Source organism: Camellia sinensis, chromosome 6 (genome assembly GCF_055761805.1).
Source record: "Camellia sinensis isolate YWXY chromosome 6, ASM5576180v1, whole genome shotgun sequence".
Classification (NCBI taxonomy): Eukaryota; Viridiplantae; Streptophyta; class Magnoliopsida; order Ericales; family Theaceae; genus Camellia; species Camellia sinensis.
In genome coordinates this window covers 157,046,244-157,064,946 of record NC_138966.1, presented here as the reverse complement: position 1 = coordinate 157,064,946, position 18,703 = coordinate 157,046,244, and the positions used below count along the sequence as shown (strand labels likewise).

The following is an 18,703-nucleotide window of genomic DNA, read 5'->3' as shown; positions in this document are numbered from 1 at the left end:
ACTCAAACCCAGCTCTATGTAACATAGCAATGAAACGATATGAGAGGAAATCATTAGATGAATTACAAAAAATGCAGCACCCAGAATTTTACAAACCTATATTGCAGAACTTCCTTAAGAAATTGACCCTTGTAGAAGGACCTGGGATTTCGCATCAATTTCAACAAGTTCAACCACTCCTTAAGGACACTCTTCCATTCTTTCCCTTTACAAGCATGCTGGTTGAATGATCCTACACTGCAATTTTTATGTAAAGAGCAAGACCAATTCAAATTAGACAATATCAAGGGAAGACCTGCATAAGTTCAAATCTTCAAAAAAAAATTGAAACATTTGAGGAACAAAAACCACAAAAAAGTACCTCACAACATCATTCATATTGTAACCCATAAACATCAAGAACAAAGGTACAATTTGCCGAGATCGAGATTCTATGACAGTTGGAATTTTTTGTAAAGACTGGATCAACAAGGACCAAACTGTTGTGCCAGGGTTGTTGTCAGATGGCGGAGAGACAAATAAATTGAAACGTTCAACCAAATCTGAAAAGAAAAACCAGGTAAAAGTTAAATTCTAAAATATGAATCACATAAATAATCATTGATGACAGAGTAGTTTGAATTCAGTAGTCATTTGTTTGAGAAGCGGTGTAAACATATTAACTTTTTTTTTTAATTTCTGTTTAGGCTCAAGACAAGAATATTTCAATAAAAAAGTGCAGTAGGACTAGCATTTATATTTATTAATATGCACCAAATGGAAACAACTGAAATCAAAACATGATCTGTAAAAAGTCATTCATGCATGGATTTAAAAGAACTCGCCAGAAAGAGCCACGGAGAAAAGATGGCACATACCACTGGACTGGATAGTAGATACAGTTTTGCTTCCGTCAGATTGATCATGAGATGACACAAAACTATATTCACATTGTTGCAGATACTGAACAAATATATCCCATACCATTTCAAAATACTTGCTTGTCAAGACTGCAAGGCACTCCATTGCTGGGTTCCATAGATAGCTAAATCGGTTATGGAAGATGCCAATTATCCCATAAAAAACAGAGGGCAAATATGCTTCAGATATATTTGTAGAAGAGAGGCCCATCTGTATTCTTGAAATCGATAGGATAACTTTCCTGCTGGTAGTAACCGAAAGAGGTGTTTCCTCAATGGAGAGAAGGAGTTGAAGAACCTGATATTTGAACAAAAATCAATCTCAAATTCACTACTTATTCAGCTTAATGAAAGCAACAGCGGCAAAGAAGAAAAGTACATACATTACTGCCCCGGTCATCAGCAAACCAAGATTGAGAAACTTCAGTTCTCATTTTTTTCTCAGCATGCTGATCCTCAGAAGCATGCTCACAATTTAGAAGTTCATAATGGCACAATATTCTTAGGGTGGAATGACGGATCAGTTTGTCTGAGTGGCACAAATTTTCAGCAAAAATGGCCAATGATTCCATAGCCTTCTCTGCTTTGAGGTCTGGATGCAATACAACATTGCTAGGCCTTCGTTTGCATAATTTGTAAAAAGGTTAATAAAAACATTCAGCTCTTTTTCATTAACAAAAAATAATCAACGAATACTACAACATAATAAAATAAAAGAACAGATGAAGAAGGGAAAAAAAGGTTCCAAAAATTTGTCAATTTTGGAGACAAAAACCAACTTACCCGTCCATGGAATCCAAAAAATCAGCTACAGAAGATAATATTTGTGATGAGAACGTGTATCTCCTAGCAAGTTGCAAAAATTTGCTCACTTCTTCATCTCTGATGTTACCAGAACGCATTTTGTTATAGGAACTCAAAGCAGCACCAATTAGGCTTTCCCAAGTGTGTTTGTGAAACCCTGCAATATTGTCTGAAAAACCTGACATAAATCACCAGCTACAAACCAAAAACATATCTAAGAGCTGGTACAACTAGATTGAAGAAACCACAATTCAAAAAATATATATTATAATCGAACACCAAATGATGTTTCTTGGCAAAAAGGCAATAAAAAAAATTACAAAACAACCATTTATTTTTATCAAATTCTTTCATATGGCCAAAAAATAACCAAAGGGAGATTAAATATCCAGGAACGAAGGTCTATGATTCCAAACAGAAGCCCCTTTGCGGGGATTGAGGTACACAAGGATCTTAACAACTCTTTGGCACTTAATTATTTCATGTCGATATGCCACCAAAGACAGCATACCACATTACATTGGGTTCTCCAAAAGTATGGTGTTTCAATGTCATAGTGAACCATGACAAAATGCTTACCAGATTCAATCGCCAGAAGCCGACTAAGTGTATCTACAAAATCAAGTAATAAGGATGGGTCTGCTTGGATGTCTTTCATGTAAGGATAGCAGCTAATTATTCCCCACAGCAAAGCCAATTTAGTCTCCTGAAGTTGAATGGCTGATGAATCACCATGCACAATTTGATTGATAATCCCAATCCAGTAGCCAATAGCATCCGGCAAGTAACTGCAAATCCTCGAAACCTCTTCTTTGGGTGTTCCATCTATGAAGCTGGAGCTTTGAATTTGAACTTCTAGTCTTTCACAGAAGGTAAGTAGCAAAGGTACAACTTCTTCCTCTGAAGTTTCTATTAAATCATTCAATGCACTGGAATCCAATTGGAGCGGCCAAATAAATAAGTACCAAGAGAGAAAACAACACAAACATCCATGTAATATGCAATGGTAATTGAAATGTTACCGTATGGTATTCTGTCTGAAGGCATGGACTACACGAGGATCTTTCAATAGCAATTGTTTGATAAAAGTCAGTAAACTGAAAATCAAGTTACACATGTCAAAGATAACCATTGAAACAAAGACAAGGTGGAAGGGAGCACTGTAGAATGAAAAGAGAACCATGTCAACCATTACATCAAAGGGAATACCTTGAATTCCTTAAATCAAACACAGGAGCCCACTGCACAGAAACACTAGAAAGAACTGGCACATTATCGGCTAGATGAAGCCCATCAAGAATGCAAAGCATTAATTGCAGAACCTTATCAACAACTTCAGTAGACTGGTCTTCCGTCTTCAGTATTCTCGCAGGCAATATAAACTTCTGCATAAGCACCCCAACTACTTGAAGCATAAGTTGGTAATCTGTACAACATATGAACAATTACATGACAGGTTAATAAGCACACATATCTAGACAATATAATTAAAGCCATTACAAGCAAAACAAAGGAACAAATAATCAAAACTAATTATAGCCCACCAGAAATTTTCCGGACATAATCGATTTGAACAGTAGAAATCAGCAAGGATAACAGGCGACTGAGGTGCAACAAGCATCCATTAGATACAGCATCAGTTATTTCCTCGTATAAACAACCCCACATCAAATTCAACTCAGTAGGCTCAAGTTCCTCACATAGCCTTTGAAAGGCAGCAGTTACAACTTCAACCACAGAGTCTGAGCCTGCACACAAACAGCACTCAGAACCAAGTACAACTTACTTTTGGTAAAATTCATGAAATTTTTTTAAACATTGACCTAGAAAGGAAAGAGAAATCAAACAATTCACCAACATACTTTGACAAATGTCTATTCAAAATGTTCAAAAGCACAAGATGGAAAATGTTTTAAATCCATAAGGAGCATTGAAGTTCATCTGATCGTAAAGTTACATAATTTTATATCGGTTTTGCATTCAGTTCCACAACCTACTTCTCTTTAGTCAGTCACCGAATCAAACCAAACTAAGCCTTGTGTCCCAATCAAGTGGGGTCAATTATATGAATCTTTTTCTGCCATTCTGCTATATCAAAGGATATATACTTGGTTTAATTAAACAAATCCATGTATCATTTTTTACTACCGCATCTCATGTCAGTTTAGGTCATTCCCTCCCCCTAACATTTCCATTTATGATGATCATATCACTCCCGTAAAGCATCGTTGGCCTTATAATTGTACTATAAAAATAATTTCTTTTTTGTCGGTATTCGTCGATTACATAATATGTCAGACACACTCATCCACTTGAGCAAACCTACTTTGATTCTATAGATCACATAATCTCCAACCTCACCGTCCTTATTAATTATCGAACCTCGGTTACAAAATATTCACTATTTATTATCTCCTGGTTTCAATCTTCTCTTCCCCAGTATTTCTACGTCTACTAACACTAAAGTTGCATACCATACATTTAGTTTTATTTCCACTAATTATAAACCCTTTTGGCCCAAGTGCTTCTCTCCAGATTTTTAATTTAGTTTTAATTCCTTCCTTAATTTATTGACTAGGACAATATCAATTGTGAACAACATGCATTGGACAAGGAAGTAAACAAATGAGAAATGTATAAAACAGCAAATATAAAAGTTGTCTCAGAAAAAGACCTTACCTTGGGCAAATTTATCACCAATACCAATTATCGAGTTGTCCACCAATAATCGTAACACTTGCTCTGCTCTTGAATGCAACTTTGATGAAGTTCCTCTCAAAACATACCATAGTAAAGCACTGACTCCAGATTTTCTAAACACCAGTGGTTTCTTTGCAACTTCAACCATGACTTTTCTAGTACCTGTTTAACTCAAATATTAATCCTTGATAGTCTTCGTTATATAACAAAAACCCACTAAACAAAGCAATATGTAAACCATTGTCCAAATATGAACTAATAACCTACATAAACATATGTGCATCTATCTTGTACATACTTCCACATGTAAACTTAACACGGGTTATCTGAGCAAGCTGAGCCCACAGCCAACAAAGACAAATAAGAGCATGTGAGCAAAGACGAATAAGAAGATAAAATAGAAGTACAGACTATTAATGCATTAGATAATGTCGGCTTAAATCAATATAGTATGCACATGTTGATACAAAGCATGGAAAAAATAAGAAGGGAAAACATGGAATTTCACACGGAGAACCCTTAAGGCTTTACACAATCATATTTAGGGTTAATTTGAGTCTTGTTTTACAATTTTATAAGAAAGTAAGATGCTAGTATGATTTATTCATGTTTTATTAAGTTTTACTGGTTAGGTACGTTTTGATAATTTTGCAATTTGTTGGAGATGGGTAACACTACAACATGCTCAGTAAATCCAGAGAGTAACACTACAACATGTTTGTCTTAGACACTCCCAATCCACTTCCCCCCACCCTAATATATATATATATATATATATATATTAAAAAAAGAAGAAAGAAAGAAAGATAAGAAAACACTGGAAGCTTGCCATGAACCCTCCAGATATCAGCAAAATTTTAATGCATTCATCTAACAAAAACTAAAAATTAAAAGTAAATAAACAAATAAAACAATGGAAGCCAACTATGAACCTTCCAGCTATCAGCCAAATTTAAATGCATTCATCAAATAAAAAGCAAATGTTTCTGACCGTAGAGCAAAGTTGGTCATTCCATTTAACCAAAGATTCATAGTACATAAAAAAATAAAAATAAAAAAACTACATGCACACAAGCCTTAAAATCAATGTTATACTTAGAAGCATCAACCAGTTGAAGCTGTATATGAAGATATTTTCACTAGGTACAAAATTCAAATAAAGCATGATAATACCCTTTATAAGCTGCTCAATAGGTGCATTTCTCAACAAGAATGACACTGCCTCAGCCATAAATTCTTGGACATAATTCTTGGGATAATATCTTAGTTTGCCTGTAACCCTTCAAAAAAGTAAGAGCATTACATATCAGCAACTCAATACATACAAGTCCTCATAGACATTCATATGTATGGAGAGAGTACATCAGACCCAATACACAACAGAGACAGACCCCCCAAATAGGGAACATGCAAACACAATTCTTCTCAGAGTATTCTTACAGGATGATTCAGCTGAGTCATAACAGTTAGATTTGAACTATCACCATTTAACTGCTTTTGTCAATGACAATTTGATGGTAAATAATTGATTCCGAAGTGTTCAAGACAGATTCTAAGTTCCTGTTACTCATGAGCTATATAGATTGACAAAGATAGGGTGCCACTAAAAACAAAGATAACAGTCATCTAGAAGTGATATATCAACTCAGTCAGTATCCACAATAAATCTAAGTGGTATTCTACTGAACCAAACCAATACTAGCCCAAACAATTGTTTAGAATAGAAGAGCTAAAATATGGTATCTTAAAGATCATAGAATCAAGAAGAAAAAGAGCATAATTCAAATATGGTTCCCCAATAGATTTCTGAGGATAAGAACAAACCGAGGACTTGAAGCGGTTTGTATCTTACTGTAGTGCAAAAAATATACCAACCAAGGACATCAACAAAAGGTGTTTACACAGAAGCCATAAAAACCCGTAAGTAAACCATATTTAACATTAAGCGTTTCATACTGTTAAAATCCACCTACTCTCCACCTACTTCACCCACTTAAACCTACTCCACTAAACCTAACCCACTACACCACTACCACCTCACCTACTCCACTAAACCTAACTCACTACACCACTACCACCTCCACTTCACCTACTCCTTACCTACTACACACTCACCCTCTTCTATATATAGGAATCATGAATCATTGTAATAGACAATAACATTAAATCAATCAATAATATATCAATTTTAACATGGTATCAGAGCAGGTTTAGCACCTAGTATTTTTTGCTTCACCGGCGGGCGGCAACCTCACCTTAGCCGTCCACCGGACCTCACCCTAGTCCGCTAAGATTGTTTTTACACATACCTCCCATCCGCTGCCACAAATTCCATAACTAAACTCTTGTCTCTCTCTTCCATTCTTGCACCAATTCTTCACACCATTCACACAACATAAAAGCAACACTGCACATCGCACATTCCGCCATCAATTTTTCATCCTATTAACATTAATAGCAGAGAGAGAGAGAGAGGTACATCACCAATTCCAGAGGAATGAAGCTGTTCACACAGTCGTGGACCCCACTCCCGCCGACGAAGATCATCGGAATAGTCGCCGTCGTCCACGGCTTCACCGGCGAGTCGAGCTGGCTCATTCAGCTCTCTCTAGAAAGAGAGAAGAAAAGGATGATGGCGATGATGATCATGGGGGAGGTGAATCAGCAAAGGATCAAAACAAATGGAATATGGATGAACATAGCAGAGAAAGGGACAGGACCACTGGTTCTGCTTCTTCATGGGTTCCCAGAATTCTGGTTTGGATGGAGACACCAGATCACTGACTTGGCTAAAAAGGGGTATCACGTGGTGGCACCTGATTTGAGAGGCTATGGTGATTCTAATTCTCCTCTCAGCCCTTCTTCCTACTCTGTTTTCCACATAGTCGCTGACCTCATTGGCCTTCTTGATCACTTTGGTCAACAACAGGCATTTGTAGTGGGTAGTGACTGGGGAGCCATAGCTGGATGGCACCTCAGCCTGTTGAGGCCTGACAGAGTGAAGTCACTGGTTAGTCTATCTGTTCCATTTGCACCCAGATCTCCCAATATCAAAACCACTGATTCCTACAAACAACTCTTTGGAGATGACTTCTATATCTGTCAGTTCCAGGAGGCAGGGAGAGCAGAGAAGGCATTTGCAAGATATGATTATGTGACAGTGATGAAGAAGTTGATTCTGATAAACAAGACTGATCTGCTGATAGCTCCACAGGGGATGGAGATCTTTGATTACCTTGAGTACCCTCTCTAGATTCTCTCTCTCCATATACATCACCAACCCCATTTTACTTTTCTTCTCTTATTTCTTTATTTTTTTCTTTTACTTCCTTTACCACTCACCCATGTGATCCACTCCACCAAAAACAAATAAAATAAATAAATAAATAAGCAACTGAATTGAACCCTCCTCAGGTCACCCAATTCACTTTTTTTATTATTATTATATACACTTTTTCTCCACCCAAAATCATCATCACAGTTTCCACCGCCCACACATTCTTTCTTTTTATATATATATATATATATTTTTTTTTTCTTTTTCTTCTTTCCACCGCCCAACTTTTCCTTAAACCTCAGCTTTTTATCTTTTTTTTTTTTTACCCCAACTTTATTTTGACACATATTTTTTCCTTTCAAAAAAAAAAAAAAAAAAAAACCAAAACCATTTACACATTTGCACAACAAACCATATTTTATTCATCTCCGGGATTCACCCCGCTCCACATTTTACACAACCAAAAAAAAAAAAAAAAAACCACACAAGATCACCATCACAACAACAACAGATTTGTTTTCTGCAGACGGCCACCCACCGACCTACTCTGCCGCCGGTCTCTTCTTTTTGCCTCCGTCCTGGGCGGTCCTTGACGGTGCTACCTCTGTGCTTCCTAATCCACCAAGCACATTCACTCCCCCATACTCCTCCACTGCAGCATATGGCGGACCTCCAAATCGAAACATCACGGTGGCCTTCCGCTTCAGCTCCTTATTTTCCGCCTTTAGCACACTTATCTCTGCTCGCGCATCCTTATACATGCGTTGGAGCAGAGCCAGCTGGGCGTTTAACTGCTGCACCTCATTTGTCCTACTCTGCAGCCGGTGCGACAGGTTTGTGACCGCCGTCATGGTCTCCACACATGCCTTCAAAGTATACTGATTAGCCTCAATATCAGTTTGCACCGCCATTTTTTGCTCCACCGACCGCATCGGAAAGTTCAACGGAGCAAAACCAGAGGCGCTTGGTTGAGGTTCACTGGCCACCGCACCAGTTATCTCTCTTGTTGACTCGTTGAGGTCGAGAAAGAGAGTGAGCAGACCACGGGACGAAGAGGCCATATTCTGGGTAGCTGAACGGGAAGACGAGGCCATGTTATGGGTTGCTGAGTGTTTCAGAGAAAGGTTGGTTACAGAATGGCAACAGAGTGTTCCAGAATCTCTTTCTCAGAAACGGAAGAGTTTTTTCAAAGGATTTTCGGCGGTTTCAGACTGGTTTGCACAGCCTCCGCCTCAACCTTGGTTAAATAGCCGAGGCCGACACGCCACTCTGTCGCTCACGTGCCTCGCCGCGTCTCCGGCTCACCTTTTGATGGCTCGACACTTTCTGTCAGGCACGCCTTTTGCTGAAGTGGGCGCGCCTTTTGAGGGCGCGATTTTTGAGGGCTCACTATATATATCCATATATATATATATATATATATTTGGGCAGCCTATATACACCATCATACAGTGTATTTTTTTAAGGGTCCGACAAGACTCTGTAAACTGTCCCGACATTGATTCCGGTTAGCTCCTTCAAGGGTCCGACAAGACTCTGTAAACTGTCCCGACATTGATTCCGGTTAGCTCCTTCAAGGGTCTGACAAGACTCTGTAAACTGTCCCGACATTGATTCCGGTTAGTTTCTACAAGGGTCCAGCAAGACTCCGTAAACTGTCACAACAACTGTCACAACATTGTCTGCTACAACGGTCCGACATGACCCCATAAACTGTCTTCTACATCGGTCTGACACCGCCATCCAGTATCCTCTACACCGTTATGACACCACCATACAGTGTCCTCTACATGGTTATGACACCCCCATACAGTGTCCTCTACAACGTTATGACACCACCATCCAGTGTCTTCACCAATGGTCTGACACGACCATACAGTGTCTCTTATCCTCTTTTATTTTTATGTATTTTCTTGTTTTGTTACTCTCTCCAAACTCAAGTTGGTTAGTTCCTATCCCCCTTGAGTTTGCGGGGGGCTGTTAAAATCCACCTACTCTCCACCTACTTCACCCACTTAAACCTACTCCACTAAACCTAACCCACTACACCACTACCACCTCACCTACTCCACTAAACCTAACCCACTACACCACTACCACCTCCACTTCACCTACTCCTTACCTACTACACACTCACCCTCTTCTATATATAGGAATCATGAATCATTGTAATAGACAATAACATTAAATCAATCAATAATATATCAATTTTAACACATACAGATAAGCAAAAGAACATACATGTGCCAGTGAATTAGCCGTAATCTAAGAAGCACGGACATGGACATGCAGACACGTAAATTTTCAAAAAATGCAGGGCACGACACATTGGGGACACATGCAAAAAAATATTATTTTATATATTTATTATGTCATATTTTTAAATATTTAATATGTATTTTATGTCAAATATCTAATTTTATTAAATTTATCAACTTCAGGTATGTTATTTTAGTAAAAAAAATTAAAACTCACAAGCTTTTTAAAAAAAAAAAATAGTCCGTGTCCGCAGTGTGTCCCAAATGTCCCAGCGTGTCCAACTCTTTCCAATGTGTTTGACATGTGTCCAGCACTTGTCCGTGTCCGACACATGTCAGACACTCATATGTGACCTCCAGAGAGGTGGTCGTGCTTCATAGGCCATAATTAAATGCAAAACTATATTTTTTCTTCATGAGAACATCAAACTACCCTATTGGGTTTTCGAACACCCAATTAAAACAGTAAAGGAAGTGATAATTTTGAGAAAGGTTCCATGACAGAGGCATCATTCAGCACTTGTTCTGCACTTGCTATAGTAAACTTAGGTGGATACATCATACAAGTTTATGAAAGCGGCGAAACATGCATCACAGTCAGACACCATTGAGAACAAGTATAGAGTTGAAAAGAATCTGCCACGCCAATGCTGACAGGGAGAATTCTCATAAAAATACCAAAGATAAATTTGGAGCAGGGAGGGACCCATCTTGGTTATGAGTACTTAAAACAAAAATTTCATTAAAAATAAATAAATAACTTTGGGAGCACCCTGTTGGACCATTTTTGAGGTGTTTAAAATGATTACACTTTTTACTGATCTCTTCAGTTAATGCAACAACTTAAAGACCATCAGCTTGTTTCTCATTAATTTGTTCAACACACTAACGGCAACTTAAGTATTCTTTTAGGGGATATCTCATGTAGTTTGATCTATGCCAACACAACCACACACACACACACACCTTCCCAAAACAATTATCATATTGGTGTTCAATATTGAAATGATTTAAGGTTATTTTCTTGCTCTTACCTACAATTCTTAACTTCCAAATAATATCTAGAACATTCTTAGGTCTTGTTTGTAATAATCCACATATGTTTTACATTTTGTCCACCAAACAATGAGAATTGAAACACACCTGAGAACATGGACAACATCCCGTACAAGATATTTCTGCAAATACATCATGATATACGACCATGATGTAAAAATCTGTCACAAATCCCACATTTTTAGTATCAAAATAATTACCAGATAGATATAAAAGACTAGAATTGACAGGTAAAAAACTTCTCAAGATCATTCCAGCTTAGACCTGCTCAATTATCTCTGGTTCTCTATCAGCTCCACTTTTGAGAAGAGATACCAGAGAATCAGCTACCCTCTGCAGGAAGCTGAAAACATTTTCAAGTGCAAACATTTTCAAGTGCACAAGAATGCATTACACAAAGAAAACCATATCCTACAGTACTATAAGCAACAACTCTTTATTCATAAATTTTATTTTATTTTTTTGATAAAAAATTTTATTCATTACATCACAGGATGAGGATTTCATAGACCATCAATAATAAGAATCAAACGCCTACCAACTAACAGTAAATGTAAAAATAAGTAGCAGTGAATGAAATACAATGCTCAGTAGCCTTATTGATAAAATCAATTTAAGTCAAGAAGGAACTCACGGGGGAAAGTCCTCCAGAAGATCTCTAGACAAGGCTGCTATCAACCTGTAGAAGGAAACCACCAATTGCCCACAAAAAAAAATGTCATAAGAAAAAGAATGGGTCGAATCGAGAAAGCACAAATACGAGCAAAAATTTAATTATACTTAACATCAGAAAAAATAAAAAGAAAAAGTTTACCCCATTCAAGACTTGACCAAAATAATTTCATTTAAGCATATTAGCAACTTTTATAACCATTTGGTACAAAAACTTGAGAAATGAAAATACCACTTTGAGGAATCATATGATCTAGATATGAATACATATTATATTGTGGGCATGACATCTAAAAGGTAGTGGTAAATACGGAGGATTCATACATGGCGCTCTTAAAAGTACATAAACTTTGTGTTCATTACTTCAATTAGATTGAATTACCAATTCCCCCATTTTGCACTAAAAAACACAAGCATTGTCCCCAGTCCCCACTAGACACCAGTATTCACTTCAGCAGCACATAAATTTCTCATTAGTAGCAGACTACGAAAGATAAAAGAGAAGAGGAACATCTAGGATTTTGTACCTCCATCATTAACTGAACAAGGGCCAATGGAAAAGTGCAAATACAATTAAAAAAATCATGAAAAAACTCAAAGACAGAGACATGAAAATTTAAATAACTTTAAGGTCATGCAGCAAATGCCTTCTGTATATGCAGAAAACCACGGTTGATCTGCCTTCTCATTTCATGCTCCCAGTGGCATCACGCACTCATGTTACAACAGGACTTGAACTGCATACTTGCCCCTCTGGAAATGAGTAGCCCAAGATACTAGGTGGCTGCGTTGAAACCCACCACACCCAAATTATGAAATTCTTCTTTTGTTTTGGGAAAATTTAACGTTCCAAGAATTCTTTTTTTTTATTTTTATTGGTTTATAACATTGCATGAATTGGTGATATTCATGGCACAATCACTAGAAAAAATGAGAGTGACCATTTTTCAGTGATCATTTGCAATCAATAACCAAGCATATTCATCAACTAGAAAAAGAAACATTAAAAAGAAAATAAAGAACAAACAAAACATACAAATTATGTTCCAGCAAACATTAATATTCCATATTCTCAAACATCAATTTCAATGCACTAAATTAGTTCATAACATTTTGCAATACCTGAGTATGGGCTCAAGTGATAGTCTCCCTTTCATTTGCAATCTAGAAATAAGTTTCGACAATATCAATTCCTTCTGCAGTATTATTTGTGGTAATGTTTGCACCAAGGGCATCATCTCCTCATAAAAGGAAATAAAATCATCCGCAGTGTTTAATTCCTAGATGATGAAGATAAGGAAATTAATAGAAGTTGCACAACAAAACATCAATAAAAACAATGGGCCATTTAGATATCCCAAAAAATGCAGTCCATTGTGTTTTGGATAGCATTATAGCACATAAACTCTAGGGTCATTGGAAAAATCACTAAGATGAAGCACAAATGAAGCCCCTCATGGAAAATCCTAAAATGCCTAACTATAAATGCTAAGAATGGCCTTAAGGCCCCGTTGGGAAACAGCAATTTTAGTTGGCTTTTTAAGAAAAGATGTGTAGAAAATTAGAAAGTGATAACAATTTGTAGTGACTTTTAGGCTAAAAACCAAGGTCCCCAAACGAGGCCTAAGTAAATACATAAATTTTACAAAATGCCTAGGGAAGTGCTTTGACACACTTTTCCTGCATCACTTGGTGGCCAACTAATCTAAGACTAGCACTTGGACCATATTTATTGAGCACAACAAACAATTAAGTTTGACCAAAAATACATAATTGAGCTCACCCAAGCCCACTTACAGCCCAAAATCAAATTATCAGAATGCCTCTAACTCCAAAAAACATAAGAAACGATAGTCTGATAGCAGCATACTAGCCAGATGAAACATACAAATAGTGTCATATTAAACATTAACTTAAACAAGCAATGTCAAAATCAAAGCACCACTGAATGTTACAAGATTGATTCTTTGCTTGTTATCATGCTATACACCACTATGACAACCAAAATTATAAAGTAGTCAACATCAATCCCATAAGCTTGTGAAAAAGAGCTCAAGCCCTCAACAGTCCTCAAGCATCTCTCTACATAGGAAAAATGTTAAACGTATAGAAGCAATGTTGCACACCTTCCTCACTCCCCTCAACGGTCAACACACGGTCACAAACTGTCTGAATGATTAAACCAATTACACTAATGCACCTTTTTTTTGCTTGTGGACACTGTAGCACTTTCTTCCAATATAAGAAGGTGCCGAAATAATTGGTAGAATTACATCCTTCATTTTTTATTTTTTTTATTTTTTTATTTTTTTGATCAACAACAACAAAAGAATTACATCCTTCATTCTTTAAGTAATTCATATAAATTTAAGTTTTATGATTTCAAATAAGGGATAGTCTCCTCCAATCTGTCAACTGACCAACACAACATGCCAGACCATATGTGTAAAGGGTGCCCATGACTCCATGAACGGCAAGACAGCTTTGTTTCGCTCTCAGGGGGGGGAAAATGGAAAAGAACAAATTCCTTGTTCCTAAAAGCATCCTTAGGACCAAAAAAACAGGTGACTCAAATACCTTCTCACATTCAACAGATGAAACAACCACCATATTCTTTACTCCTGTGTTTCCCTATCGCAACTCTACTTCAATTTTAAAATGGAAAAAGAACAGAACAAAAATTGAATCAGCCAGGTGAACTAGTGGCACAAGTGGATAGTGGCTGAGCATTAGAAGGAAGAAGCATGGGAGAGGTAGCGAACTGTGGAAAGCCTTTAATCCAAATTTGTTATTATAAACAATCAAAAACATTTATTTTAAAATTGAAGTAGTGCCAACATGGCATATATATCACTCCCAAGTGAATGCTATGGTGGTTTAGTGGGAGGTCAAAAAGTCACTTGAACTTGCCATAAAATGGAAAGCTTCCAATTCAACTACCTTAATTTATATTTGTCTAATAACTTGTACTTAGTAAGTTGTGTTATTGTTTCATGTTTGAATTAATGTCTCTTCTTTTTTTCCTCATGAAGTTGAAAGTTGTTGAAGAAATTAATGATTTATAGAGTGATTGCATTTATATTGTTTTGGAAGAGAGGGATGTAATCATTGACTGTTACCACATCTTTGAACTAATTATTCAGTTATGATCTTTTCTTTTCTCTTTATCTGTGTTGTAATTTCTTGCTCGTCATCCTTCTTCTTCATCTCCCTTATTCACCCGCATAGGAACAATATTTAAAATTAAACCATATTAAGCTTATCTTTGCGGCATTCTTTGTCATCATATCCAGTACAAATGAAGTGAATAAATAAGTTATAAGTTACTACAATGTGCCCCAGCCCATTTACAGGTAAATTGTGTCATTCTTAACTGCTTCTATCCTCTTAACATCGTAATTTAAACAAAAAAACAAATTTGAATATGAAGCAAAATTGATGCAACAATTCATTAAAAAAATGTATAATAAAAATAAAATAAAATAACTAAAATAAAGGTTAAAAAAATACATACCCTCCACTCAACAAGGCAGTCCCGGAAAAAAGAGGACCCTTCGGAGGGCTCGGACTTGAGAGGATCGAGACTTCGGAAGACATCAACATCAATTTCCTCAATACGCTGAGAGAAAGTCTTGAACTGCACATAAAGAATCCAATCCAAACACTTGAACGCCATATACCAATTCTTAAAAACGAAAGACAGAGATAAAAAATGAAAACTAAAAAGAGTTCTATTTTGGTTCTTTCTGTTTGGTTGCTAAGAAACAGCGGGAAAACCAGAACACAAAAATAAATACCAAGGAAAAATCCTTACCACAAAGCGCCTGCGACCTGGAGATTTGTTTAGAGACTTCACGGCCTGAGCTTCCGCCGCCGTCGCCATACTTCACGGCCTGAACTTCCGTCGCAGCTTCAATTTGGAGGGAGAGAGAGAGAGGCTGCAGCTTCTGCTCCGGCCGGTGACGAAGACGCTAGGTTTTAAGAGTTTGCGTATCGTTTATAGAGAGGTTTAACTGCCTTTTATAGTTTTCTAAACTTACTCCCTACAATTTTGCTTTAATTTCAATTTGACCATTTAATTTTTTTTATTTTTCCATTTAAATCCCCTAAAAGTTATTTGGGTAAATTACACTCACCTCTGTTATTTAGTGAAAGAACAGTTAGGGCTAGTTTGGCATGTATTAAATAAGTCAAAAAGTCAAAAAATCACTATCTTATTTAAGTCACATCATCTTATTTAAATCACATCACCTCTCTAACACATCACATCAAACCCAACCTAAACCCAACCCAAACCCACCAATAAGTCAAAAAGTGCACTTTTTTAGGACATCCCAAACCAACCCTTAGTCTCAGCTTTGACATACAGTTACATTAGTTTTTCTTTAAATTTTAATTTACATGATAGTTAAATCATTTTTTATCAATAATTCATTAATTGTATGAATTAAATATGATATTATCATATCTTTTTTTACTAAAATGTATACTTATTTATTTTTATTTGTATGTCACTTTAATCTTCCTGAAATATATGTTAATATAATTATGTCAAAAATATATGACTGACTGTATTTTTTACAAATATTTTATCCAACTTATAATTTAATCAGTGTAAATTAAATTGGCACCTCTATAGAGGTTTTATCCTAATGCATTAATACACCACTAATTGTGGAAATCACACCTCTCTCTTCCAAATTTATAATTGCATTATAAACCCCCATTAGTTGACCTTTTAAGTTGATTAATAGATTTTAATTATGTCATATTTTTTAAATGCCATATCTGCCCTAAATGCCTCTACTGTGGAGATCCAGCAAGCAAGAGAAAGAGAGGAGAGGGAAAGAGTGCCAAAGCTCTGCACAAGGCAGAGAGGAGAAAGAGATATGATAGATTGTAGAAAATAGTCATCGTTGCTATCCTCCTCTTCTTTTTTTTATTATTATTTTACCTTTTATAAATATATAAATATAAATATATAAGGATCTCACTTTTACATATTCTATACTTTAATAAACACTTAATATATCATTGGAGAGCACACTCACTCTCTAAACTAACAAACACTTAACACACGTAAATAAATTCAATTTTTCACATTATTTGTCATGTAAAACATTTTAATGTACTTTTTTAATTATACTATTGGAGATGCACTTAAATGTGTTTCCTTTCATGCATTAAATGTGTTTCCTTTCACGCATTAACTTGTGGGTTTCGAAAGATGTCACTGTAACAACCCTCGTACTGTTTACTGATTTATGACCGATTGATTACCGTTAATCACCGATTACTGTTAAACGAAACTGATAATGACTGATAACTAACTGATAATCGAACTGAATGAAATACTGAACCGACTGACTGAAATTGAGACTGAATTGACTGAGTATATGTTAGTTAATTGCATTCTATCTGTTTGATTGTCTGATTATCTGTTCATGTTTATATGTTTAAACTGCTATTTGAAGGCCTTATCGGCGGCCGAACTAGAAACCGATTGATGTTCCGTGACCCTCGTAATTAATGTGATTTTATGGTATAATTATCTGAAAATTGATTAGGTATGATTGAATTAGATTAAATAAGCTAATTAAAGAGTTGGATTTAATTACAACCTTACCACTAAGTGGGCCACACACACACACACACACATGAGCCTTGTAAACACTCCACGTATTGATTAAACCCACACTTCTTCTCACATTTTGAGCCTCAACCGACCCTAGAGAGAGAGAGGCTTGAGGAGTTGGTTTTCATCTTGAATTGCTTGGAATTGCTTGAGAAATTGTTGAAGTGATTGCATATTTGAGCTCCCTTCTTGAAATACAAGACTTAAGGTAGCTCCATTGTCTTCTTATTCATGTTTTAAGTTGAATCTTGCATAATTTATGTCATATTGAAGGAGTGTAGAGCCAAACATGGTTTAGATGGTGAATTGAAGCTCATTTCTTGCATGCATGGTTGAATTTATGAGTTTTGAGTTGAATTCATGGTAAATGGTTACATGCATGCTCATATTGTTGTTATAGACCATGTTTCCATCTGATTTGAAAAGAAATGAGCTCATTTGAACAAGCTTTGAAGCTTTAATTTGGTTTAAAACTCATGCATGACATGTTTGAATGTTGTTCTTGAAAATGGGTTTGAATATGGTTTTTAATTGACTCACCTTTGGGGCTTGAATTCATGAATTGAGCTTTGAATCTTGTTATACATTGAATTTAATGATGTTTTCCAGAATTTGGGCCCAAGAGGTCGAGTTTGGAGTGGTTGAATGCTTGGCTTGAGCTTGGGAGGCAAATCTGGAAATTCCAGATTTGGCTTCCTCGCTCGAGTGAAGGATTCCCCGCTCGAGCGAGCACCTTTGTCCAGGGCTCCGCTCGAGCGACCATCGAGCGACCATCGCGCGTAAAATTTCAGCATCCAGTACTTTTACTGTTTTGCAGACCGCTCGAGCGAAGGATTCCTCGCTCGAGCGAAGCCTTTGATTTTGGACTTACGCTCGAGCGTAGAAGGTCTCGCTCGAGCGAAGCCCCTATTTTCAGCAAAGTTTGCAAAATGTTTTCTAAGTGTATTTTTGCATCCTCATCCCATCCTAGGCATTCTTAGGCCTAGTTTAAGACATTTAGATGAGGATATCGTTGTAGAACACACCGAGGCAAATTAGGGATTTAGTTATGATATTTCCCAACTGTGTAGCTTAGTGTGTGTTCAACCTGTGAACTGTGTAGGGTTGGCAACTGGGGAGACACGCTCTAGCATACTGTAGCCCAGAACTCTGTGAGTAACAATTGTGTAAAGATATGTTCAACTGATTATCTTCTGAATACTGAACTGAACTGTTTACTGAACTGGTATTATTTACTGAATGAATGTATGTCCTTTATTTCTGAACTGTACTGTGGCATCCTTAGTATCTACGGTTTACTGTTACTGTTACTGTCACAGAGATCTCTGTCGGTTTCCTTGTGGAACCACTACTGTTTACTGACTGATGGCCATCATTACTGTTCGGTCTTTTAAGACCTACT

The 18,703-nt window shown here is 36.7% G+C and overlaps 2 protein-coding genes across 5 annotated transcripts in view; one reads left to right on the top strand and one right to left on the bottom strand.

Annotated features, from left to right (window-relative positions):
• LOC114288706 (ARM repeat superfamily protein) overlaps positions 1-15,661 on the bottom strand; it is a 35,923-nt gene extending 20,262 nt beyond the window's left edge. For 2 of the 4 annotated variants that reach the window (XM_028232268.2, XM_028232269.2), the window contains exons 1-17: positions 15,481-15,661; positions 15,181-15,303; positions 12,789-12,946; positions 11,629-11,673; positions 11,259-11,337; positions 11,082-11,155; positions 5,577-5,683; positions 4,383-4,565; positions 3,248-3,451; positions 2,913-3,129; positions 2,726-2,800; positions 2,283-2,632; positions 1,683-1,872; positions 1,283-1,517; positions 858-1,197; positions 362-542; positions 97-237 (exon numbers count right to left, since the gene is read on the bottom strand). In XM_028232268.2, the coding sequence (XP_028088069.2) occupies positions 97-237; positions 362-542; positions 858-1,197; positions 1,283-1,517; positions 1,683-1,872; positions 2,283-2,632; positions 2,726-2,800; positions 2,913-3,129; positions 3,248-3,451; positions 4,383-4,565; positions 5,577-5,683; positions 11,082-11,155; positions 11,259-11,337; positions 11,629-11,673; positions 12,789-12,946; positions 15,181-15,303; positions 15,481-15,549 (2,771 nt within the window). In that variant the 5' untranslated portion in view covers positions 15,550-15,661. The remainder of the gene's footprint in view (positions 1-96; positions 238-361; positions 543-857; positions 1,198-1,282; positions 1,518-1,682; positions 1,873-2,282; positions 2,633-2,725; positions 2,801-2,912; positions 3,130-3,247; positions 3,452-4,382; positions 4,566-5,576; positions 5,684-11,081; positions 11,156-11,258; positions 11,338-11,628; positions 11,674-12,788; positions 12,947-15,180; positions 15,304-15,480) is intronic. The other 2 variants (XM_082872808.1, XM_082872809.1) reach the window with 2 other exon arrangements.
• LOC114305193 (epoxide hydrolase 3-like) lies at positions 6,448-9,890 on the top strand. Its single transcript, XM_082872812.1, has 2 exons — positions 6,448-7,413; positions 7,510-9,890. The coding sequence occupies exons 1-2, from the start codon at positions 6,901-6,903 to the stop codon at positions 7,654-7,656; spliced, it is 660 nt and encodes a 219-aa protein (XP_082728938.1). The 5' UTR covers positions 6,448-6,900; the 3' UTR covers positions 7,657-9,890.
• Positions 15,662-18,703: the final 3,042 nt, after the last annotated feature.